The sequence below is a fragment of the Sorex araneus genome, chromosome 2, assembly GCF_027595985.1.
Source record: "Sorex araneus isolate mSorAra2 chromosome 2, mSorAra2.pri, whole genome shotgun sequence".
In the NCBI taxonomy this organism is placed as follows: domain Eukaryota; kingdom Metazoa; phylum Chordata; class Mammalia; order Eulipotyphla; family Soricidae; genus Sorex; species Sorex araneus.
The window spans coordinates 62,686,929-62,713,611 of NC_073303.1; the positions used below are offsets into that span (position 1 = coordinate 62,686,929).

At 36.1% G+C, this 26,683-nt stretch overlaps 1 protein-coding gene across 1 annotated transcript in view; it reads left to right on the top strand.

Moving 5' to 3' along the window:
• MMP16 (matrix metallopeptidase 16) overlaps positions 1 to 26,683 on the top strand; it is a 302,754-nt gene that overhangs the window by 140,911 nt on the left and 135,160 nt on the right. Inside the window, exons 2-4 of the mRNA XM_004602360.2 lie at positions 6,151 to 6,299; positions 16,936 to 17,058; positions 21,424 to 21,728. Coding sequence (XP_004602417.1) covers positions 6,151 to 6,299; positions 16,936 to 17,058; positions 21,424 to 21,728 — 577 coding nt within the window. The remainder of the gene's footprint in view (positions 1 to 6,150; positions 6,300 to 16,935; positions 17,059 to 21,423; positions 21,729 to 26,683) is intronic.

A 26,683-nucleotide genomic window follows, 5' to 3' on the forward strand; every position in this document is an offset into this window, starting at 1 on the left:
AGGCTTTGCTAACTTTTCTGATGATGCTACAAAATACAGGGTGATCACATTTTACTTAATAACAGAAGTTAACGAAAATCTTGTACTGAAAAATAAGTTTAAAATAGCAACGATAGAACTACTAAAATGTATGATTTCGATTTTATAATTTTAGTCACTTAATCAAGTGAACAGTAACTATTATAGATAAAGTAATTTTTTGCTAGTGAAAATGTTCAATTTTAGCATAAAATAGATGTTATTTTTAACTTGTCCTCACATGTGAAGGTATTTAATAAGGAAAGAAGCAATCAGTGTTACCAAAGAGATACTAGAAAGCATTTTACCCCTTTTCTCTTTTTATTTTCATATTGAGTAATGTAGTTTGCATTATAGGATCTCTGTGTATATGAAGCTTGGATTTGGCAACACAATGCGTTAGCTGGCAATTAAATAATTAAATCAGTCACAGATAGAAATTATGGACTTATAAAGTGATGTTTCTTATTAATGTTACAAACTGATCTTTTTTGTTTTTTCCCTAACAATTTCTACATATCTCTCACCCTAATAAATTTATTCAGTCAAATTCTGTTAGTAAGTATATTTTAATATAGTTCTATTGCTGGTGATTCATCTGAGTAAATAACTGACAGTATCTTAATTTTGCTGAAACATTGACAGATTTTTTAACTTAATTTTAATTTTTTTTTAAGAAATTCTATTTATTATTTCTTTTATTTTTTTTTTGCTTTTTGGGTCACACCGAGTGTTGCACAGGGGTTACTCCCGGCTCATGCACTCAGGAATTACTCCTGGCGGTGCTAGGGGGACCATATGGAATTCTGGGAATTGAACCCAGGTCATCCTCATGCAAGGCAAATGCCCTACCCTCTGTGCTATCGCTCCAGCCCCCGACAGATTTTTTTGATTCCACAATAAGAGGAAAATTTATTTATCTATATTTTAGTATTGGTCTGAAGTACGAAATGATAATATATAGTCTAAAAAAGTTCTTCTCACATTTATTATAATAGAAAACTCTAATTTCTTTTTGTTGATATTGTTGCCTTTAAGAATCTTTCAGGAATACACCCTCATATTGAGTGTCTGGACACTTGTGTTGATTAACATGTCTTCACAGTAGGGCTACATGGAATACAAGTGACAGAGATGTTCTTTATCATTATTTTACTTAAATGTCATTTACTTGCTTCACATATATATGCACACATTTGCTCATATATAATATATGTCATTATTATATATTATACACTATATAATAATGTATTGTATAACATATATTATAAACAATATATAATATATAATACATATTATATATATGGACTGGAGCAGTAGCACAGCAGGTAGGGGGTTTCATCCCTGGTGCCTGCTCAAGCAAATCGATGAACAATGGGATAACAGTGCTACATATATATGTGTGTGTGTGTGTGTGTGTGTGTGTGTGTGTGTGTGTGTACAAAACGTATATAACGTAGGGCTGGAGCGATAGCGCAGCGGGTAGGTAGGGCGTTTACCTTGCATGAGGCCGACTCATGTTAGATTCCTCCATCCCTCTTGGAGAGGCCGGCAAGCTACTGAGAGTATCTTCCCCCCATGGCAGAGCCTGGCAAGCTACCCGTGGCATATTTGATGTGCCAAAAACAGTAACAACAAGTCTCACTTGGAGAAGTTACTGGTGCCGGCTTGAGCAAATCGATGAGCAATGGGACGACAGTGATACAGTGATATAATAATGTATATAAGGATCATATATTGCTGGTTACTTACCTGCTGTGATTTATTATGTCTCATGACTCTACTTCAGTTTTGCCAACACTTTTAGTCTGCCCCATGTCCAAGAACAATATTTAAAGCTAGATAAAGTTCCATATTCATTGCTCGGAGTAGTTAGTATAAAATCCATGTGACAGGCTGGAGAGACGCAGACTGAGCACATCCTTTGTGTGAGCTTTGAATTCAGTTTCTGGTGCTTCATGATTTCCTGTACATCCTAGGGATGACACATATGTGCAGAGCCAGGAGGAGCTCCTGCACCACCAGACGTGACCCATCCCTCCACTAAACAAGACACAATATAAATCCTGATATCAGCTTGACAAATTTGCTAATCATTTCCCCTCAAGTGCACACGTAAAAAAATTATTTCTTAAATATTAACTATGTAAGTCTGAAGACATTGAAAAAAATATCATGGCACAAATGAACTCAAGAAGCAAATGGGAGGCTGTAGAGAGAATGCAGCAGGTAGAGATTCTGCATGCCATGCCTCAATCTAGGTTCAACCCTAGTTATCCCATGCTGTGCCCTGAGCCCACCAGGAGTGATCCCCGAATAGAGGGCAAGGAGGAAGCCCTGAAGAGCACTGTGTATGGCCCCTAAAAGAGAAGCAGATGAATAGAAGAAGTAATATTTTATTTTATTTCATTTTATTTTTTAAAATGTTTTATTAGTGAATCATCATGAGGTATAGTTACAGACTTACGAACTTCCTTGCTTGTGTTTCAGTCATACAATGCTCGAGTACCCATTCTACCACCATGCTCCACCATGCTCCACCATCCATGATCCCAGCATCCCTACCACCCGCCACCTCATCCATCCCATCTCATCCTGCTACTGTGGCAGGGCATTCCCTTTTATTCTCTTTCTCCTTTTGGGGTTTGTAATATTTTAAATAAATGTTGAGTACAGGGATCAATTGCTAAGATCAGTAAAGAGGAAGATGATTATAGTATATTTTAAGGAATATTGAATAGTTGTAGATATGATATGGAATAATATTAGATTTTATTTTTATCCAATATTTTATGTTTGTAGTTTAGTAGAATAACACATTTCTGTCATATAGTAATTTTTCAAACTTCTTTTGATTAGTATTGAAGAATAAAGTGCTACAAATTCCTGACCCTGTGTGCAACAAAGGTTTATTTGATAGTGATCGATAGATTACCTATACCCATCTCCTATACTTCTATGATACTTTTTGACCAGTGTGCATCATCTACTTGTACTTTATCTTCATTCATTAGAGATTAAAGAATTATCAGTCATCAAGTAATATAGATTTCTGCCACTGTAGTTCTTTGGTATTGATAACTAATTTTACAGTTCTGATTAGATTTACATCACCATATTGAGCAACTTGGTCTATTGCAAGGATTGTTAACATTTTATAATGGGGCGATTGACTTAGATCTTTTTTTTTCCCTACTGGACTGGAGTGATAGCACAGCGGGTAGGGCGTCTGCCTTGCACAAGGCCGATCCATGTTCACTTCCTCTGTCACTCTTGGAGAGCCCGGCAAGCTACCGAGAGTATCCTGCCCACATGGCAGAGACTAGCAAGCTACCTGTAGCATATTCAGTAAGCCAAAAACAGTAACAACAAGTCTCACAATGGAGATGTTACTGGTGCCCGCTTGAGCAAATTGATGAACAAGGGGATGACAGTACTACAGTGCTGCTTAAATAATGCAATACCCACTTACAATTTTGTGGTCTTAACAGAAATGTAGTTCTACTTTATTTTAGCTTAATTAAATTTATTTAAGTTTTATTTAATTTATTTAATATCTACAACTTTCAGAAACAAACATTTTGGTGATTAAAATTTTATTTAAGAATTTTTATATCTGCAGATTCTGTTCTGAATCAAGCATAAGTGGAAAATTATGGGGAATCAAACTAATAGTTGAGGTCATTGAAGGTATATTATTTTCTTTTTCATTCACTTTGTCTAAGTTTTATAGCAGTATTTGCCTGAAGAAGAAAAAATTATGCTATTAATTAGGGATTTAGTGTCATTCTCTAACATACCCAATAGAGTTATGCTAGATTTTATGTTATTTTATGAAAAGTACATTACAGTTTCCAAGATTGAATTATTGCTAATGTGTTAAATTCTTGATGATGGCCAAGGGTATTTCTGATTAACATGAAAACAATCAAATTAAGAATTGTTAACTCAGGCGTATCCATAACCTTAGTGACATTAATGTGTCCATTTCAAAAGCCATTTTACACACATATGTTGGTATATTCTACAGCTTTTATGATGTTTTAATTTTAAGGAGAATTAGCTAAGTATCAATATTTTGAAGAACAAACTTCCCTGATAAATGGCTTATTATAAAAGATAACTTGAGGAAAGATTGCAATTTATTTTTATATTATCCTAGTTCATATTATAAAAGGTTAGGGCATAAAACAAATATTTATTTTTGAGGGCATGGCACTTTTCATTATGCCTTTTAAATTTATGTATTTTATAGTTTTTCTATCTATATGTAAATTATAGAGTTTAATTTTTTTTCTTTCCTCATAAATGTAATTGCTCATTGCTCAGCTCCCACAAGTAAACTAGTAACAATTTAGCTTTTGAGCAATTAAAAAGTGAATGCAAACAAAGTGCTATGGAAAAACAATCTGTCAAATTTGAGAATATTAGAATATTAGTACATGAACAGCATTAAAAACCAAGATAAAATCCTCTAATTTGGGTGAATTTTCATGGTAATATGTAGGAAATTTCCTAGAAATAATACATTGCCCGGGAAATCTGATCTCCTCTATTGAGAAAAAAAGTCTAATCTGTTTTAGATTGTGCTGTTGAGAAGGTAACTGAATATATGTGTCTTACCTGGCAGTGTGCTCATTGCAGATTAAATGAGAAATGTGTCTTGGTATGTTTTCTATATGGTAGAGGGATTTATGAGATGGTTTCAATAATAACATTGCTGACATTGATACATTGCTAATCTCTCAACTATTCTGCAGGCAAATCTTTTCATTGTTTTCCAAGTACCATACTTACAGCACTGCAGTTTGTGGGGGAGATCAACTTCTTAGGATTACCACAGAAGTTTCCACCTTGTGTTTCACATTTTAACACTGATGAGTTTAATATATTTATTTGGGTGGAATTTGGTTTGTATAATTTCTGTGTAGTTTCACTGATAAATAAGTCCTCTGTATTTTAGTTGTAAGGTAATGCAAGTGGATTAGGTGTAGGGGAATCGGTGCAACTTCATGGGAACCTCATTTGATGATTCCCAGAGAGGAAGGGATATACCCTTTCTGTTGATTATCTGTTAGCTAGCATAGGTTCTTTCCTGTACCAGAAGCAGAATGACTTGACCCTTCTTAATTTGGCAGGTTGATCACTGCATTTCAAGAAATTTTAGAGCCCTGTGAAAGACAAACTGGGGATAAAAAGATATGAGATGTATATTTTATTATGTATTTAAAATAAATGCTTGGAATTATAAAACTAGAAACCATCTGCTTTCTGGCAGACTTCTTTCCCCCTAAATATCCTAAGTTTAAGTCTGCTTTTAACATCTAACTTTAAATGACTCAGAATTGTTGATATAATCACAATTGGGATGTGAGCTCAATTCCAACCTCTTTAACTATCATCTTTTTTTTAGTGGACAAAAAAAGCAAAATGAGAATTATGAGACCTAAAAGAGAAGATCAAATATACTTAACAAGATAGTCTGAGTTTGTATGCACGTGAAGAATTTGGTGGAGTGCATGATTTAGGTCAAAGTTAATGACCTTAAAATAATCATATGCATTAAAAGAGATGCAGCTATCTACTCTGAAGAATATCTAGTTATAACTGAATACATTGGTTCTATAAAATTTATAACCCCAAATATTGTCCCTGAGTTGCATGATCTTTCTTTTATGATCTGCTTATAACAGCTGTAGGCATTGGTTAGTCCAGGAAAATGACATTTAAGATGTGGTGTGTTCATATAACTTGCCCTCTAACATTGACATCTGACAGGGGGTGTAGTGTTCAAAAAGTATCATGTTTTATTTTGAGATAGTGTGTTCCTAGAAGACAGAGCTGATCTTAGAGACTTCTATCCAGGGTTTACTATAGTACCTGCACACTGTAAGCTGGCAAGGCATGATTGATCTTTGTCTTTTATTCTTGCACTTACGGTTATATTAGTAAGATCCCAGACAATCATGGGAATTATCTGAGAACAACTTAAGTTGCGTTTAATCAAAAATGCATCAGGCAAATCATGTATTCCCTTGTCAAGTTAATGAAGCTTAAACATACTATCGATATAAGTTGGTTATCATAAAATCATTGTATCGGACCTAAAAAGAACTGTATTTGTTATTGCAGGTTTGGTTACAAAAGTACGGCTACCTTCCACCGACTGACCCCAGAATGTCCGTGCTGCGCTCCGCGGAGACCATGCAGTCCGCCCTAGCTGCCATGCAGCAGTTTTATGGCATTAACATGACAGGCAAAGTGGACCGCAACACTATTGAGTAAGTTACGGCACCCATCCTCTTTCATCTTTGGTACGAGGGTGGAGCTACATAGTCAAAAAAAATTAAAAATAATTAAAAGTACTTTGACATCCACCAATGTGTAGCAGTCTGGACAGCCGAAGTCACTCAAAGCAGAGTGACAATCTGTAAATGGGGGTGTGGGGTATGGAGGGGGTAGCTTGTAGAGCCAGCCAGTGTATTGTCTCTGTTCCTTCCTCCTTCAATGACATTACATCAGAAATAATGATCGTGATTTAAATGGCAACATAAATCAGGATTTTTTTTAAGGGGGGTGGTGAGGGTAAGTTACTAGTATGTGCAAGGGTAAGGGGGCATTAATTAATATGTCTGGGTTATCAGAATTCCACTGTGGTTAAGTCTCTAAAATAATAATATCAAGAAGGGATTTTTCACTATGAAGTCTCTAATTAATTTTACCCTAAAATGGTGTTTATTTTTTATTGCATCACAATTTATTCATCAGTAACTTTACTGGGCACTTTTACAAGACTTTTATATTATTAGTGTTGCTGTTTTAGTTTTGGGGCCACATCAGTCGTGCCCAGAGATGATTCGCAGTGTTACTGGGGTCAGCTCCAGCAGTTTTGGGGGACAGTGTGGCGATGGAGATCAAATCCAGATCTCCATCATGCAAAGCTTGTGCTCCCAGCTCCTAGGCCCTGGATAACTGAAGTGTGCATGAAGATGGAGTCTAGATATGCTCTCTACTTAATGAAGCAGTGGACAAGTGTATAACGAGACATAGTCATGGGTTTCTGCAGTTTAATAAAACACGGATAAGTCCCACAAAACTACAAAATAGTACTTCTGGACAGCAAAGGAGTAGGTGATTGATTTATATAAGCCCAATGGAAATAATTTGTTTGCTTGAATGCTTGATATAAAATAAATATACTATTTATTCCATTTAATCATCACACTTTAACTCTACACAATAGTGAAGAACATAACACATTTTATTTCCACGTTTATGAAAATAAACTGAATGTCAAATATTAAGTAAACTATGAAGAAGTTTTAAAGAACATATCTTCTGGTAGTAATTTGGGAAACATCCCACTGAACTGTGGTGCATACCTCAAGTAACAAAACATGTATTTTTCATTTTACATCCCAAATACTTGAATAAGTAGGTTGAAAATTTCACTACCTGTTCTAGAGTTCGTAAAAGTTACATCAATATCAACCTCGAACTAATCTTGGAAATAGAACCAAGAACTAATATATTATGTAATAAATAGAAGTTTGCTTTCAAACTATGAGTAGAAGTTTGATGCTTTTGTCCAGTTATCTTGGGATCTTTGCAATTCTCTTTAAACAGTGTGATATCAAACTTATGTATAAGTCATAAAGTACAGCTTCTCCTGATAAGTGTAGTTTTAAGTTAACAAAAACTAATCTTCAACAAAGCTGTTTTGTTGTGGCTGGTTAGTACATTTAAACTAGGTTCTTTATTCCAACGGTTTACAAACTAATTTGGAAAGCTTTTTGAAATTTCCTAATATGGATCTTTTTATGATTTAAATTCTTGAAAACATAACAGTAGTTTATAATGCAAACAACTTTGAGAATTACATTAAATCTTCTAATACTTAAAACTAAGACATTAAACTAAGAAAAGTCATCTGTAGAACCTGGTATCTGCATTGCCCCCTGATTTTGAGAATTGCTGATGATGATTGGAAGGACACAGAATAGATAAATTTGATTTTCTAAAATAGCTGGAAAATATATTTGCCAGAAGATAATGGAAGAGGAATGTGTGCAGAAATTATTTGTGCCCTTTATGTGGAAATGGGACTGCACAGTTTGCAGTTGTTCTCGGGAAAGATGATTTGAAAGTACAATAATAGAGAGAATATGGATCTTCGTACAGTGTCTCAGATTGCAAATTAGAAAAGAAATGATTGTGTCATTGTGTAGGACTTAAAGTAGCATTTTTGTAAATTATAGTACCAAAGAAAAAAATATCTACTGTATTCCCTTTTTATCCCTCTACAGCTTTTTCATTTTAAAAAAGTGACTTTTAGGGGGCTTTCCCTTTTGACATAAAATGTTGTTTCTGTTGAATGTTTAGGGAATTATAAGTAGACCTTTTCAACTAGAATGCTGTGAAATCTGGCATTTATGTTGTAGGTGCATTTATTGCAGTCTTTTTTTTAATTATCAAGTAAAACATCTGTTTTATGTATTCAATCAAAGCTCATAAATTTATTTGGATAAACTTTAACTTAAAGGACTGGGAAACAGGATAGTGGTTATGGCTCATGTCTAGCAAACACCCAATTGAGGTTCAGTTCCCAGCACTACATTCTCCCATGAGCACTGCTGGGTTTGGTCCTAGTCATTCTTGCACACGTTCAGTGCCCTTGCATTGCATGACCAGTGGGCAGCCAAGCCTGCTAACACCACATTGGAAAGTCTCTCCAAAAAATAGCAAAAACTTCAGATGAAAAAAAAATAGCTTTCATTCTGAAGAATTATTATGGTACTGTGATGATATTAAAGTTACTAATTTGAGAACTGAAATATTTACTTAGCTCTATCAAGAATCATATGCCTTTTGGCTAAGTTACCGATTTGATACCGAGTTTTTATTTTGTTTAAATTATCAAGTAAACGCTGATTTCAATTTGAATCTAAGTGGTAGATTCACTGGCATTCGGGTTCTTTTTATTTATTTGTGCATCTATCAAAGATGCTTATACATTATGCCAACCTTCATCCTAGCAGCCACAGAAGGTAGAATGAAAGATAAACATAGAGTTTAGATTTTCATTATGAAAGAGAAAAGGTAAAAGCTTAAGTATGAGTTTACCATAACAGCAGTTGCTTATTGGCAGGTATCAGGGGCCAAATATATGAATTCTCTATGCAAAGAAAAAATAAATCAGGTTTTTAAGTACATGACCTGAAGAGTGTCTTTCCTGTAAAGAGAATGTGCATCCTTATACTGATACCTAATGAGTTGATAGAAAAACAAGAAAAATTTATACTAGAGTGAGCTGTCACTTATCTACAATTTGAGCCAATATTCATTTACTCTTAAAAAAACATTCCTGGTGACTACAGGGCTTTGAATCTACCAGTACCAGTACAAAAAGAACTAGGGATATTTGAAGTAATAAAATTAAAGCAGATTTTCAAAATTCTATAAGGCTATGGCGGGGAAAACAAAAAATTGGCTTCACTAGAACTTGGGAAAGACTGGAGAATACAAACCTGCTTGATTACTGGTGAATATGTTTCTAAGGTTAGGACTTCATAAGGGAGGAGGTCTATTTCCTGTAGATAAGTTTTCCCTCTTAGCCCAGCCAGGTACAGGGGCAGGACGTGTGTTTGCTAAAAGGCCTACGCCAAGGGGTGGCTTTTCCAGTGATTTCTGCTGGAGTGAGTCCTTCTTGGAGTCAGACAGTGACTAACCCGTCGTGGCCTGGATGTCCAGTTTGGCGTTTAAAATTCATTTTACTGAAGCTAATGGGAATGTCCATTTGAAATTGAGTGGCCGCTCACTGCGATCCCCAGTTCTGCCTCTGGTCCCCCCAGCCCCTGCAGGAGTGACCATGGAGTACAGTCAGTACTAAGCCCCGAGCACCACTGCTGCTGAGTATAGCCCCCAAACAAAACGAAACCCAGTGACTCAACGTCATTGCAAGCCTTTGAAGAAATACAGCTGCTTTTTTTAATAAAACCGAGAATAGTGTGGTATCTGTTGGATCTTTTTGATAAAAATACCAGAACTATTCCTATATATTTATTATTATTATTATTAATTATTAATTAATTATTATTATTATGGGCTGGAGTGATAGCACAGAGGTAGGGCATTCGCCTTTCACGCAGCCCACCTATGTTCAATTCCTCCGCCCCTCTCGGAGAGCCCGGCAAGCTACGGAGAGTATTGCACCCGCACAGCAGAGCCTGGCAAGCTACCTGTGGCGTATTGGATATGCCAAAAACAGTAACAATAAGTCTCACATTGAGAGACGTTACTGATGCCCGCTCGAACAAATCGATGAACAATGGGATGCAGTGACAGTGACAGATTATTATTATTATTATTATTATTATTATTATCATCATCTTGTTTGGGAATCCACTGACAATACTACAGGTTTACTCCTGGCTCCGTGCTCAGGGATCACTCTTGGCAGTGCTGGGGAATTGGGTGGGATGAGTGATGGAGCTTGCATGTGCGGTAGGCAGGCAGCCTTACTCCTAGACTTCCTGGCTTCTTATTCCTGTCTTTAATACCAAAGTGCTCTATGTTAACGTTGGCTAGCAGAGGGTAAAATGAACAGGAACATGTTGCTCTGTTGTTTGCTACTACTTCTTTTACACGGACTAATACACCTAGTTTCTGAAAGTTGTACAATCATAATTTTAAATTAATGATACATATGATGGCTAATTAATAAAACTTCATCCTCAAAGTAACTCAGTAATAGTTCTCCTCTCCATATCTACTATTAGAGAACAGAGTGGAGAGAAACAAGGCCTGACTACTTTTAAAGGAATATCAAGTTACTGGAGTCAGGGTGATGTCTTGGCGGTGTGGTTCTCAGGTGACCGTTTCCAAATATTAGGAAAGAATTCCTAAAAGCACTGAATTCAGATATCTCCCTTTTTAAGTTGATTTAGATAAAAACATTGAAAGCATACCTAATTTCAAGATGCCATGGAATCAAAATAATGACATCAATGTTGAATATTATTAACATATTTATGAAATTCGAGATGATGCATTATTTATATTTTAAATATGGCTACTAGTAGGCCTTTTATCTTTTTCCCTTATCCACTGTGTACTTATTTGCCAGCTTAAAAATCTTAAAGTTGAGTTGGTAAAAGCATCACAAGTATCTCAGCTGTGTTTTAACACAAGGAGAAGCAAATCTGTTTGAAAAATAAGTTATTCAGAAAGAATACACTGCCTGAAACACACACACTCTCACACACACACTTGCCTGTTTCTAACTCAGTTCCTGTATTGTGATCTAATTGTTATTTTGAGCGAGGCAATCAGATTCTACTTAAAATTGTCAAGTTTTTCTTATTTGTGTAAATATATGTTTAGGATTTGTCACAATCATGTCTAAATGCTACTAACATTTTGTGTAAATAAATTCAGCTGATCCAATGTCAACTAGAAATGAATCCTATCACCAGATTCCACCTGAGTAATAGGATTAAAATGCAAATATTGCCATTAATGTACATAACTTTATTTATTTAGAAGTCCTATTAAACATTTACATTCTGTATATTTATTGAGAACTTTAAAACTTCACGTTAAGGAACTTCACAGCTTGCAAAATTATGTATACATTCAATGTTTGAAGCATAGAAAAAGCCTGAGAAACAATTTATCTCAGATAATATATGTCATATTCATTGTGAAGATGTTCTTTGATCATATTTTGGAGATTTTACATGTTTTGGTAAATAAAGCCTACCAAATATTCTGTGCAAATTTCTTTGGATACAAATATTGGTAGAGTTTGGGGCTAGAGCGATAGCACAGCGGGTAGGGCATTTGCCTTGCATGCGGCCGACCCGGGTTCGATTCCCAGCATCCCATATGGTCCCCTGAGCATCATCAGGGGTAATTCCTGAGTGCAGAGCCAGGAGTGACCCCTGTGCATCGCCAGGCGTGATCCAAAAAGAAAAAATAATTATTGGCAGAGTTGATATAGAGCATTCTCATCTTGGCTAGCCATGTTCAGCATTCTTGCATGAAGTTCCTTGATATTATATTATCAAAGAACAAATGTTAATATTCAAATAATAATAACAAATAATAAGAGCAAATAGCAAATTATAACACATGATAATATATAATAACAATAATATTACTTGTATTATAAGAAATGACAAAAACAGATCTTGATATTAGATAAGAAATAAATGTTTTTTATGCTTAAATCATCTACTTTATTATTCAGCTTTGCATAAAAATGTGTAGTGTCCTTACAGTGAGCATTCGTTTAAGGTACAGAGCCAGAGAGAGTTGTGAAGTCCTTGGGAAACTCCTGTCTTTACTGTAGGTAACAATATAGGAAAAGAGAGAGGAAAGAGATTTGGGCTTAGCTCATTTGCTTCTTGTTCCTAATTGGAAACTTCACTGTGTGCTGAGTTCATCTGGGTTCTCTGACTCACAGGCCACTGGGAAACTGTCAGGCGTACACAAATTGAAAGTCACAGTATGCTAATATCTGCTGTGTGAAATGGCAAACTGTACCTGCAGGAGTTGAGTGGTGAAAGGTGATGAGGATCCTCTGCAGAAACATGAAGAAAAAGCTTATTTCAGGTGGAGATCGTTACCTGCAAATTCAGAGATTTGGTTGTACGGGAACCAAGAAGATCCTGGCAATCAGGAGAGAGGAGAGACCCTCCTTTAAGCAGGCCTGAATCAAATTCTTTGTTTAAAAGTATTCTGTGTTCCGAAATGCAGAGGGCACATCTCTACCTTGAGAAGATCTGTCTTTAAGAGTGATAAGGGAACTTAAACCTGAAAGCTCTGTAACTTTCCGCATGGTGATTCAATAAAAGAATAAATTAAAAAAAAATAAGAGTGACAAGGGAAGTATTGGTGTGAGTGCAAATTCTTAGAGGCATTATGCAGTCACAGAAGACGGTTTTATGACTATGACTGATGAGAGGGGAGCAGTGGAAGCTGTTAGCTGGGTTAGTGAAATTTTATTGTTTTTATTAAAAAATAGCATTAGAAGGGTCAAGGAGATAGTTAAAGTGGAGGGTATATGCTTTGCATGCCTGTGGTCTTGGGTTCCATTCCTGGCACCACAAAGCAAAATAAACACATATGAAAAAACCATACTAACTCAGTACTCCTTCCTATTCCCCAGTCTCTGTAAACAAAAAGCAAAGGACTAAGAAAAATCTCACACCTTAAGGAAGAATCAAGTTAAAAATGATGATGCCGAATCTTTATGAAAGTGTGAGAACAGTTACCTATTATACTGTAGCTTTCATCAGATGTTTCCACCTATACGCTGAGCTCTAGGATTGCTAATCTTTTCATTCACTCTTTTTCTTTTTTAGCTCTTTGTATATGATGCAACTCAGAAATAGTGTAGGGAGAATGGATCAGTATGGAATGAGCAGGGTCTGGCTGAAGAGATAGGGTACTTGCCTGCACAGAGCTGACCCACACTCAATCCCAAGCACCTCCTATGGACCCTGAGCACTCCCAAATGTGGCCTGAAAATAAACAAACAAGCAAAGAGAAGCAAACACTAGGATGGAGCTAAGAGATTAAAAATATTTGGAACGTAAGAAAAATATACGAGGATACCAAAAATATGTGAATAATTCAGCATCTTGTCTTCCAACAGAGGGCTCTAAACTTATTACTCATAACCCTGATCTTTGAAAGATGCTATACTCTGGAGAAAACTTCTACTTAATCCAGTAATGCACGGTTTTAAATTGAATTCATACTAGTATATTTAATTTTATTTAATTACAATCTTCATCTCTTCATTTAACTTATTATTAAGGTAATTTTAAAATATATCATCACATAAAACATTTCATTCTTATAATAGCTAATTATGTTGTTAAATTTTCTCCCTATCTCTAATTCATAATCAGCTTCATTCCCAAGATGCTTACTTAAACATTTTCCTCAGAAAAATGTAAGTGTAACCACATCTTATATATGGTAATTAATATTTTTAATAATAAAACATTTTATGCCCCCAGCACTTTTAGTGAGATAATGATGGATGAACATTGGATTATAAATATTATAATTTTTATTGAGAGTACAATTATAAACTGGCCATATGTAAAAACCACTTAAACACAAAGTTTCCAACGAATGCTTAGTGTTTCCTAGTTAAATCTAGATCTAGATCTATGCCTTGCTTTATATAATTAAAATAAATGATTTTATTGTTTAAAATATGAAGTATCCCCATCCTTCTATTCATTGAATATATTTATATGTAAGAAGTTGTACACTGCAGATCCTCAGCCCTTGTGTATAGAACAGTCTAGTAAAATTTTATCAAACCTTGGGACTTTTATATGCGCAAACCATGTTAATTAAGTAAAAGAACCCTCAATTTCATCTCTATAAAGTTCGTTCCACAAGGCTGGATAGCCACCTAAAAGTTACCACTTACAAGGCAAATCATTTGGTATAGAGATTTTTAATAACATAAAAGAGTCATTTTCTGAAGTATTTATTTTATATGATATATATAAATTGTACATTTTAGTGTATAATTTGTTAAGTCTGATCACTACATTGTATTGTCACTGAGGCACAATTACAAAGGACAACATGTTAATTAGAAAAGTGTTATTTTTCTTAAAATGTTAAAGTCAGTATCTCATTGTAATATGAGGCTCTTCTGTTTATAATAGCTAATCTGAATTTTCTATGTGGCATGTAAATTTTTGCATTTATCTTCACAAAAAACTTTTTAATATAGTAATTTCTACAGCTAATTATTAAATTCTTGAATAATAGAAAGTTTGGGCTTGAGTGATTGCAGTGGGTAGAGCTCTTCCTTGAACACAACAGACTCTGGTTCAATTCCTGGCACCACAAATTGTCCCCTGAGCCTTCCAGCAGTGATCCTTGAGCACAGAGCCTGCCATGAGCAGTGGTCACCACTGTGTGTGGCACAGAAACAAAACAGAGTAGAATTTCTAAATATTTGGTAAAAATACAGCAAAACATGATTATTTATGCATTTCTGCTTTCTGAATCTCTTGACCCCAGCAAAATTCTGCATTAACTCTCTTAAGCCAGATGGACTAATTAAGAGTAAAATCACTGAGTCACTCAATAGAAGTCATGAAAAATCATGAACAATCTCTCAATAAGTGTAAAAAAAGTGCAGAAGGTATGTTATTTTAAAAGCAAGATAATGATCAAGTGACCCTCTGGGAGAAGTTAGAAAACATTTTCTATTTAAGTATTAGAAATCAGATGCTGGGGGCCGGAGAGATGGTCTAGTGGGCAAGGTTCTTGCCTTGCACATAACTGACTCTGACCCAGGTTGAATCCCCTTGCACTCCCTGTGGTTCCCCAAAACCCCCTGGGTGTGACCCCCTGAGGGTGGAGCCAAGAGTAAGCGCTGAGTACAGGTAGGAGTGCCCCACGCCCTCAACAAAAAAAAATAAGCAGATCAGAGACTGGGAAGATAGGACTGAAGCACAAGCCCTTCATGCATGGTGCTCCAAGGCCAAGCACAGGTCAGCTGGCTGTGGGGGCCCTCAGGGCAGCACCGGGCACCAGCACTCCTGCACAGTTGCACCAAGCACTGAACCATCAGGCCTGTCCCACTCACTGCGGATCACCTACGAGGAGTCCTGTACCTCCTGAGCACTGCTGGGTACGCCCCCCACAACTCATGAGAAAAATCAAAAGTAACATTTTCTGTTCCTATTCTAAGCAGATTACACTCAATTTGTGCAGTGCTAACTCTCAGGATCATAAGATGAAATTATTTATTTCCATTTTGAATACGGTTATTGATAAAGATTCAAAGTCAATCAGTTGTACTTGGGAATGGAGATAATGATGAGACTGAAGAGGTGAAGTGAATGGGAAAATGCTAATGCTATTTATTTATTTATTTATTCATTTATTTATTTTAAATTTTATTGAATCACCTGAGGTAGTTACAAGCTTTCATGCTAATGCTATTTAAATGAGGCTGTTGATTGGATTTCTAAGTATGATGAAGAGCTTATACCATCTCAACTCCTGCAATTTAAGGTGATAGAGATTTGTGAAGAAACTGATTAATAAAGCTGGATGAATATTAGTAAAACTCTTACTTTATGAATGAGACAAGTAATTAGTAACAGTCACCTAACTTTACAGCATAATTTGAAGAGACAGGGACCACAATTTGCTACACAGGGATATAGACGGTTCCTGATATCAAAACAAGGCCTGGAGTGATAGCACAGCACGTAGGGCGTTTGCCTTGCATGTGGCAGATCCGGGTTCGATTCCCAGCATCCCATATGGTCCCCTGAGCACCACCAGAAATAATTCCTGAGTGCAGAGGCAGGAGTAACCCCTGTTCATTGCTAGGTATGACTCAAAAAAGCAACAGCAACAACAACAGCAAAACAGTCTTGGCCACATGTGAAACAAATGCCATAATCCCTGTAGCATCTGTCTGGCCCTGCTGTTAACAATCCTGAGTATTTCCATCGACAACTCAAAATGACAACTGAAAATTGTCAATGGAATTTTGTGGCGGAGGATTCCACTTAAATTCAAACTGAAACATTTTTTACACCTCAGTTTTTATGTTTTATAAAAGTTTTGTTTATTTCTCTGGGGTAGTACTTGAGGTTGAAATTTGGGGTCAAAGGGTAGATAATAGCTAACTTACTTGAGTTGTTTATATTTTTTAGGGAGTTACAGCAACCTGATGTTTTTGTTGTTTATGTACAAAATGACTACATCCCACCACCAACAAAGGGCTTCAAGCCCGGTACTATTATCAATACTCTCAGAGGTTAACTTCTAAATTGGCTATTTTAATTTAAATTAATTTTCTTTTATTTTAATTAATGATCAGGATTGTTTGCAAATAACTGGGATTTCTCTTTTCAGTTGGATGAAGAAACCTCGGTGTGGCGTGCCTGATCAGACGAGAGGCAGCTCCAGATTTAATATCCGTCGGAAGCGATATGCATTGACAGGACAGAAGTGGCAGCATAAGCACATCACCTACAGGTATTGGAACTCATGACAAATTATAGTGTGTTCCTTTCCACATCTCTTCATTTTCATATTTTGTCATGTTGCGTGTAGTGACTGCAAAGTAACATAGAGTGATATCATATTCACATATGAAATTTGAAACTATGATTGAAAAACATTCATTTGTTCACCTGGGGGCCTTGGTGATATTTCTTGAGACATTGTTTGTTTTATAAATTTTACCTTCTTACCACTGAGTACCTGTATTACAAATCATAGTGCCCCAAAGGAGAAAAAATAGGCCTACCACAGAGGCAGGCTGAGGAGGGTTGGCAGGAGGGAAACTAGGGACATTGTGGTGAGAAGTGGACACTGCTGAAGGCAGTGGGTGTTGGAGTGTTGTATGACTGAAACCTGATCGTGAACAACTTTGTAACTGTATCACAGGATAATCCAATTAAAATAAATGTCTTCCAGTTTCTTTAATGCTTTTTGATGAGCATTTTAATGTTGCATCATTTAATAAATAATAAAAAGTATTAAAAATTGCCATTTTAGCAAAACATTTGAATCTCAAGTTTTAGTACTGATCCAGCCATTTTACTTACTATATGCTTTGTCAAACATGCAAATAGATCATCCTTTTTTTGTCTCCTGTTAAAATACTATCAGAATGGAAAGTTTTCTAAACTTGGAGTAACTATTCTAACTAGTTTGAGCAGTAATTAGTTCTAACTAGTTTGAAATGTTTTTATGTATTCACATATTTGCTGACCATTTTGTATTGAGTTATCACTGTCACTGTCATCCTGTTGCTCATCGATTTGCTCAAGCGGGCACCAGTAACGTCAACGTCTCATTGTGAGACTTGTTGTTACTGCTTTTGGCACACTGAATACGCCACAGGTATCTTGCCAGGCTCTGCCGTGCAGGCGGGATACTCTTGGTAGCTTGCTGGGCTCTCCAAGAGAGACAAAGGAATTGAACATGGGTCTGCGGAGTGCAAGGCAAATGGTCTATCTACTGTGCTTTCGCACAGGGATACCATTTTAATGTTATCCAGGGAACAATTTTAATGTTCAATAAGTATCCATAATATTTTCCTAGGTAATTTATCCTTTTGCTAGCCTTGATTTTAATGAATGACTCTGACTACTGATAACACATTATAAATGAATTATTTTGCTTTACTATTGCATGCAAAAAAACTTTGTCAAAGTTTGTGTATGCATGTGTATGTCAAAGTTTGTCAGTGTATGTGTATGCATATGTGTTGCATATGTACACATATATGTATACGTAATATATATGCATATATGCATGCATTCATGCATAATATATAGTATGTAGCACTGTAGCACTGTCATCCCATTGTTCATCAATTTGTTCGAGCGGGCACCAGTAACTTCTCCATTGATCTCCATTGTGAGACTTGTTGTTACTGTTTTTGGCATATTGAATATGCCACAGGTAGCTTCCCAGGCTCTGCTCTGTGGGTGGGATACTCTCGGTAGCTTGCCGGGCTCTTTAACAGGGATGGAGGAATCGAACCCGGATTGGTCGTGTGCAAGGCAAACGGCCTATCTGCTGTGCTATATTATTTCAATTATTCTTTTTTGTTAGATTACCATTTTACTTCAAGGAAAAGTCATTTCTCTGTTACACATAGAATCTGTCACCATATCAGAATATATACAAGACTATTCAATCTTCATATCTGCTTGATACCACTCTAGTACTGGCCTCCATCTCTCTCTATTTGAGCTTCTGAGATGTTTTGTTGCTGCCATTCTTGCCTTCTCATTCATTCTTTCTTTAGAGACAGTGATGTTTGTGATTTGGAGTCACAGTGACATACTTTTCCTTTTGAAACTACCCAGTGATTTGCCTTCACAGACTATAATCCCAGACTTGCGTGGTCTCGCCCATGTTACTCACACAGCTGCATGGACAGTTTATTTCCCAGGGGTTCCCTGAGAAGTCCTATTCTTGGAACTGGCCAGGTTCTTCATGCCTGTGTGTGTGTGTGTTTTTTTTTTTGTGTGGTGGAAAGAGTGCTGATATTTTCACTTCTTTTGTCATTGACATTTAAAAAAAATTATTGAATCATTGTGAGATAGTTACAAGCTTTTATATTTGGGTTACAATCAAACAATGATCAAACACCCATCTCTTCACCACTGCACATTTCCCCCACCAATATCCCCGGTATACCCCCCTTTTCCCACCCTCCCCCTGCTTGCATGGCAGACAATATTCCTCATCCTGTCTCTCTACTTTTGGGCATTATGGCTTGAAACACAGAGGGACTGCAGTCATTTGTGGAGTATAAAATAATATCACATGAGACTGACACTCAAGGACAGTTGACAATTTATTAACTGACTTCATGTCATTTCTTTTTCCCCCTCAGTTACCCACATCAGTATTATATTTTTGTTCTCTGCTATTTGTCTCACCACCAAACTATGTAAACTCTATTAAGATATTCTTGTTCACAAATGTATCTATAGGATCTAGAAGATTAATATTTTCTAGCAAAGTCTTTCAAATAAAGCATAAGAATATCTGTCTGCCATTAGGGGTCTTCTGATGTCCCAGAGGGTAGGAATAAAAGATGGTTTGTTACAAAAAACTTTTTAAATAAAATTTGCTTAAAACATTAAAACATCTGCAGGCTTTTTAGCCATCAGGAGGAATTTCTGAGGAAAAAATGCTAGAAAAATATATAATGTCCAATGGATAGATTAACACTTTATTAACTCTTTATCAAAGTAAAGCACAGAGCATATTGCTGAATGGGGCATAATATTAACACATACACACATGCACACACACAGCTGCATAACTTATAACCCATGAGATATTCACTGTTTCACTCTATTCATTCATACAGTACAGAAATGGGCTGGAGCGATAGCACAGCGGTAGGGGTTGGCCTTGCACGCGGCCAACCGGGGTTTGATTCCTCCGCCCCTCTCGGAGAACCCAGCAAGCTACAAAGAGTATCCCGCCCGCACAGCAGAGCCTGGCAAGCTAACTATGGCATATTCAACATGTCAGAAACAGTAACAGACAAGTCTCACAATGGAGAGATTACTGGTGCCCAATTGAGCAAATAGATGAGCAATGGGATGACAGTGACAGTGATAGTGACAGTACAGAAGATAGGACGCTGACCTTGCACATGGCCAATGAGGACTCAAACCCTAGCCTTCCATATGGTCTCAGCACAACCAGGAGTAATAGCTGAGTATGGAGCCAGGAGTAAGTCTTGAGCACAACTGGGTGTGTCCCCCAAAACAAAACAAAACAACAACAACAAAAAGGAAAGAAACAGTATCTTTCATGACACTTCTTTTCTCTCCCAGTCACTGTTCTGAGTATCAGTATGTGTTTGTGATTGTATCTTCATAACCTAGCCAATCTGCAAGATATTTCTCTTCTCCACTCTGCTCCAAGTACTACCATGCTTCTCCTACATTTCTTGCAGTGGTTCCCGTGGTACCTGCCTTCACCTCTTGCTCTTGATATATTTTCTACCTAACAGTTCATTTATATAAAGTGTAATTCAAATAATATTTCTCTACTCATGCACTCCAGTTCTCTCCGTGTTTCTTAGAGCAAATGCCAAACTCCCTGCAGTTATTCACAAAACCTACTTCATTTCCTTTCGTGCATTCTTGATGTCATATGCTGATGTTTGCCTTCTTTTCTCTCTGCTCTGTCTCTCCGCTGACTTCCACTCTTTAAACTAGTGAAGCATATGTCTACTCCAGCCCTTTCCCACCAATGAACCTACTCTGCCTATTCTCCATTTCCATTTAGTTTTCTTCCTCATTTTCTTTTTATGTAGGAAGTACATACCAGAAATAGTAAAACATCAGAAATTATAATTAATTGCCTTATTTTTAAAATACTAAACTTAAAGCTAAAACTTGTGCTTACAGTGGTGTTATGTATGGATAAGAAGACAAGCAAAGACACTATTTTGAAATTACATATCTCTATGGTATGGTATACCCCTAAAAGTAACTGTAACCAGAAAGAATTGGCAGTTTTTATTTTAACTTAAAAGTGCTGCCACCGTTTGATCATTGGACAAAGCTGACTGGCTTTTGTTGTCCATGAGGCAATGTGACTGATGGATCTGTTTATGCCACTGCTTTACCATTCTACAGAGATCTTTTTATAGCTACAGTAGGCTAATATTACGCTTCGGAAAATTAAAGAACTCAGCATCGTGAAATTTAATGCATCAGGAATGATTTCATTTATTTCCTGCCTGACATAGACTAATTGTTTAATATATTAATCAACTGAATAGATTAGCATCTGTAATGGATCAGCTTATACATAACAAAGGCATACTGATTATTCTTTTTTTTTTAATTTCAGTATAAAGAACGTGACTCCGAAAGTAGGAGATCCTGAAACCCGCAAAGCTATTCGGCGCGCGTTTGATGTGTGGCAGAATGTAACTCCTCTGACATTTGAAGAAGTTCCCTACAGTGAATTAGAAAATGGCAAACGTGATGTGGATATAACCATCATTTTTGCATCTGGTTTCCATGGTGACAGTTCTCCCTTTGATGGAGAAGGAGGGTTTTTGGCACATGCCTACTTCCCTGGACCAGGAATTGGGGGAGATACCCATTTTGATTCTGATGAACCATGGACGCTTGGGAATCCTAATCATGACGGTAAGTGCATGGTTCCTTTCATTGCCAGTTAATTCTCTTTCTTACTTTTCTTTTCAGAATTTCCAGATGGTTTACTAATTTACAAACTTACGTTATCAATTCTACAATTGTCCTTTCAAATTAAAAAGTTAATAAATGACTCTTTTATATCTACTTGATCACATTAATTTCTTTGGATCATTAGAATTGTTTACCCTGTTTTTTTGTTTGTTTGTTTTCCCCATTTTTTTGTGTGTTTTCTCCACACTCAGGGGTTTCTCTTGGTTCAGTGCTCAGGAATCATTCTGGGCAGTGTTTGGGGCACCATATAGCATCCCGGGCATGATACCTGTGCGAGGCACTCACTACCCACTGTATTATCTCTCTGGACCTCCTGTTATTTTATTGACTAAAGGTTAGAATGTTGTAGAGAATTTTTAAGCACATTTACTGTATATTTTTAAATAAAATGTCATTTAGAAAATTTTATAGACAGTATTTAATTCATTTGATATATTAAAAATTCTATTTCACCCAATACTTTATTAATGTTTCTCCATTTGAAACAACCCTAACATTCACCGAGTGACTTCTACCATATATCTCTTGACTTCTACCATATATCTCTTGTGTCATTTTCTGTTCAATAATCATCTTTCTAGTTTGTAAAATTTTGCTGTATCTGTTTCCTTCCCCCCATCTGATACAAATATACCACATTATATCATTATCTTTGTCAAATATAAATCATTACTATTCTGTTCAAACACATCAGTTTTCCAGTACTTAAACTGAAATTCAAAAGAAGAATAAATAGAATTCTCAGTAAAAGAATAGCTACATGACACATGTACATATGTTTCTTTATTAGATAACTATCAATATTTCAAATTTATGTTTAAAAACAAGTGGTATAAAGAACTTGTAGAATTACAGGACCTTAGAGTTATATTAAATTACTAAACAGCAGTCTTTCCCAAGAAATCAAGTCTGAAATATTTTTCTCTCTCACCATAGCATAACGTTGTTGAATATATAGCATTAATTGTTTTGATTATATAGCATTAATTGTTTTAATGGCAACTAATCAGCTTTTAAAACTCTTAATTTCTCCTTACTGAGTTAAACCCGGCCATCAAATTAAGCTTTATTAGTTCGTTAGAATGTTTAGTTAGCTGGATTAGTGTAATAGTCTTACATTTTTAAAACTGAGTTCAAACACATTATAGACTGAATGAATTAGACTGGTTAAACTTGAAATAGCATTGGTATTCAAAGAAAAAAAATAAGTGGGCATCTGTATTTTTTTAAAAAATGATAATACCCACTATTAATAAAATGATAATTAAATTGTTATTTACAGTACATTGTCGGTAATATTTAACTGTAATTTCAATTGTTATTACATCATTTGAAGATGGATGGCAAATTTGTTGTGAGATTTTACTGTAGTGGTATAAAGAACCTGAAACGTTGTTTTTACTTTTCTGGAAAAAGAGAAAATATGACATTTTGTACTTTCTCAACAATTGATATAAATAGTGGTGTCATAGTTACAGGACTATTGAAATCACTTTTTCTCTCAATTGCAGAGCTATTAAGCCAGCATTTAAGAATAAAGATTCTCCCACCATTATCCCATAGCCACGCTCCCCCTCTCGCTCTCCCTCCAACATCCTCAGTCCTTGGTTTGCCATTCTTCAGGTTTCTTCTGCATTGTGTATTGTCATACCCATCTCTTTGTTTCTTTAGAGTCTGCCTATAAGCAAGAACATTTGGTATTTGTCTTTACCTGCTGACTCACATTATTTAATATGTCACTCTACAATTTCAAACCACAAAATGTTACCTTTTCTCATAGCCGTATAGTATCCCAGTGTGCACACACATGCGCTTGCATGTATGTGTGTGTGTGACTGTGTGTGTGTGAGAGACAATTTCCTTATCTACTCATCTGATGTTGGCATGTGGCTTGTTTCTAGATCTCGGCTATTGTAAATATTGATGCGATGAACATAGGGATACTGGTGTTTCTTTGGATTGCTGTTTTTGTGTTCCTGGGGTAAATAACAAGATACAGAATATTGGGTCATATGAAGTTCCATTTTAATGTTTCAGGAAGTATCCAAATAATTTTCCAAAGTAGTTGACCAGTTCAGCAGCCCTCCAGGAGTGAATAAGAGTTCCCTTTTCACTACGTCCGAACCAGTACAGTTTTTAATCTTTATCAATTAGAGTGTTCTGCTCTTATGTGATATTTTAGTCAAGGGAAAAAGCAAACTTTTGGAAACAAACAGATGTAAAATGAATTTCTAGTTAAATAATAATCAGATCAAGGAGCGTACCATGCCCCACGCCTGTTTCTGCTCTGTTTTGCGCATCGAAAGGATACATGTTTTTCCCCCACATTTTAGCATCTAATAACATATCCAAAACATGACAATACAGGTTTGATATATAATTTGTTTAAAATAAATCATCTTATTTTATTTTTATTAAAATGGACATGATAATGTGTCATAATTTCTAAATTGCTCATATTATTTTAAATAATAAAACAAAATTTTACAATCAAAGTAAGAGAAATTTAGCACCAAGGACATTAGAAATAAGGGCCAGGAGGACTAGTAGCTAGGGCTTGCCACAAGTGTGAAAGGGAAGTTAGGGTAGAGATGGAACTGCTGTAATAAGGATAGTTGGAAATAATCACCCTGGACAAGAACTGAGTGCTGAAAGGAGGTAAAGGGATATGCACGACAACATCTCATACCTGGATTGTTAACCATAATGCACAAAGGGGGGGCGAGGGAGAGAGGAGAGAGTGAGGGAAGGGAGTGGGAGGAAAATAGATAGAGAGACAGAGACAGAGAGACAGAGAGAGAGACAGAGAGAGAAACAGAGAGGAGAGAAAACTTTTCCATAGAGGCAGGCTGGGGGGTGGGAGGGAAACTGGGGACATGGCGGTGGAAAATGTGGACTGGGGAAGGGAAATTTCATAGAACTGAAACTCAATCATGAACAACTTTTTAACTGTATATCTCATAGTGAATCAAGTTTTTTTAAAAAAAAACACTAAAAAAGAAAGAAAATAGTTGAGTTCATTTAATGGAAAAATTTAGTTAAGAATCAGAATTTGCTTTCAGGATTAATACTTTCTTCCAAAGTTCTGAACAGAAAAAAAATATATATATATATACTTATCAGAATATTGAATCTAATAGTGTTCTGTAGCATTGAAGATGTGGTAATTTTGAACTATGTCTCATAAATTAAAAATTGTTTTCATACCCCAGATGAAGAATCTGTTGTCTCTATATCTTAATTTTGTCTAAAACTATTAGATACTCAAGAGAACTTTGAAAATTATTTTAACGTATCCTGTCTGTAAGCTTATATGCAAGTAACCAGCAAATAATGCAATTACAGATGATACTAGAATGATAGCACAGGTGTAAAGAGTCTTGTCTTACATGTGGCCAACCCTAGTTCAAATCTCCGGTACCATATATGGTCTCCGGACCACCACTGCTCAGGATTGACCCCTGCGCACAGAGCCAGTAGTAAGCATTGAGCATTCTGGGTTGTGGACCCCAAAAAACTTTACAAAAAAATTTCATTTGATGACAAAGAAAAAAATTAGACTATTTACATTGATTTAGGTTAGATGAATATTATAGATGATTTTGTTTTTTATGGCTTAAATAGCTTAACTTTTTCTCAGTAATTATATGTATAACTAAAGTATTATTCAATAGATCACCCATGTATGCAACCAAATAAATAGATCTCTGATTCAGATCATATATTAATACATTTGATTACCCATTAATATACAAATACTTATGGTAGTATAGTTTTATTTTTTTAGTTGGGAGTGTATTATTAAAATACAAACAATTATTTGATATTTAGTGTTTCCTTTAAAAAAATTTTTTAAACAAACAAGAATATTTTTACTTTAATGTGAGCTGAAAGGAAATAACTGTCAAGTAGCTGTGTTCAGATTGTATGTGATTAGGCAGATGATAACTGACTATTTAAGATGTGATCCCATAAAGATTTACTGCTTAATTGAAATTCAAACTTCTAGTTACCAACAGCAGTGTCTTGGTCAAGTATTGATCATTTATCAAAAGAACAGCCTCTAGCTTCGTTTATGCTACTGGTGACTGGGAGAATGAATGGTCCTTCTAGCTTCCAACTGTAATGCTGTCCTTTGCTACACAGGAGTCACAGTTCCCACTCTTCACTGATAATTTTTTTCTCTTTTTTTTTCTTTAATCTAGTGTGCACATGCCCCCTGGCTTTCTTACCTGAGTTTTTTTTTTTTTTCTATTCTCCTCTTCACAGCAGTGAAGCACCTAGAAAACAGCAGCTTGACACTTTAGCAAATGCAGATGAGAGTACCCTGCCTAGTCCCCACAGCATATTGCTCAGCTAATGAAAGGAACTTGAACTCTGTCTACCTCCAAAGAGATAAACAGTGTGATAGCCTGCCAGTCACCCCTTTTCAGTGCTGCCCACTTTCCTGTCAACGTGCTTATTGTCATCATCAGTTGTGAAAACTCAAGCTCCTGCTCATTGGGACAGTACCACAATAGTTAAGTCAGAGGCAGGAGCCTAGATCTGGTAGGAGAGAGCTAGTCCTTCATTGGACCTCTCACAGCTCGTGGCCATTTGAGCCCTAAGGACTCAGAGCTGAGCACCAAACTGTGAGTCCCACACAATACTGGGTAGAGTGCTCCAGGAATCACCCTGGACCCTGGATCACAGCTGGGTGTGAAACCTATAAAACTGACAACTAAAGGCTTATTAATAAACAGATGAAACAATACACCCATGGGAAAACCCTATTGAAAATAACGCCATTTTATTGTGGGGGGTTTATTTTTTTTTATGGTTTATGGAAGAGATATGGAGCAGAGAAGCAGACATGTGCCTAGTAATTCTAAACAGAATGTGTTATTGTGATATGA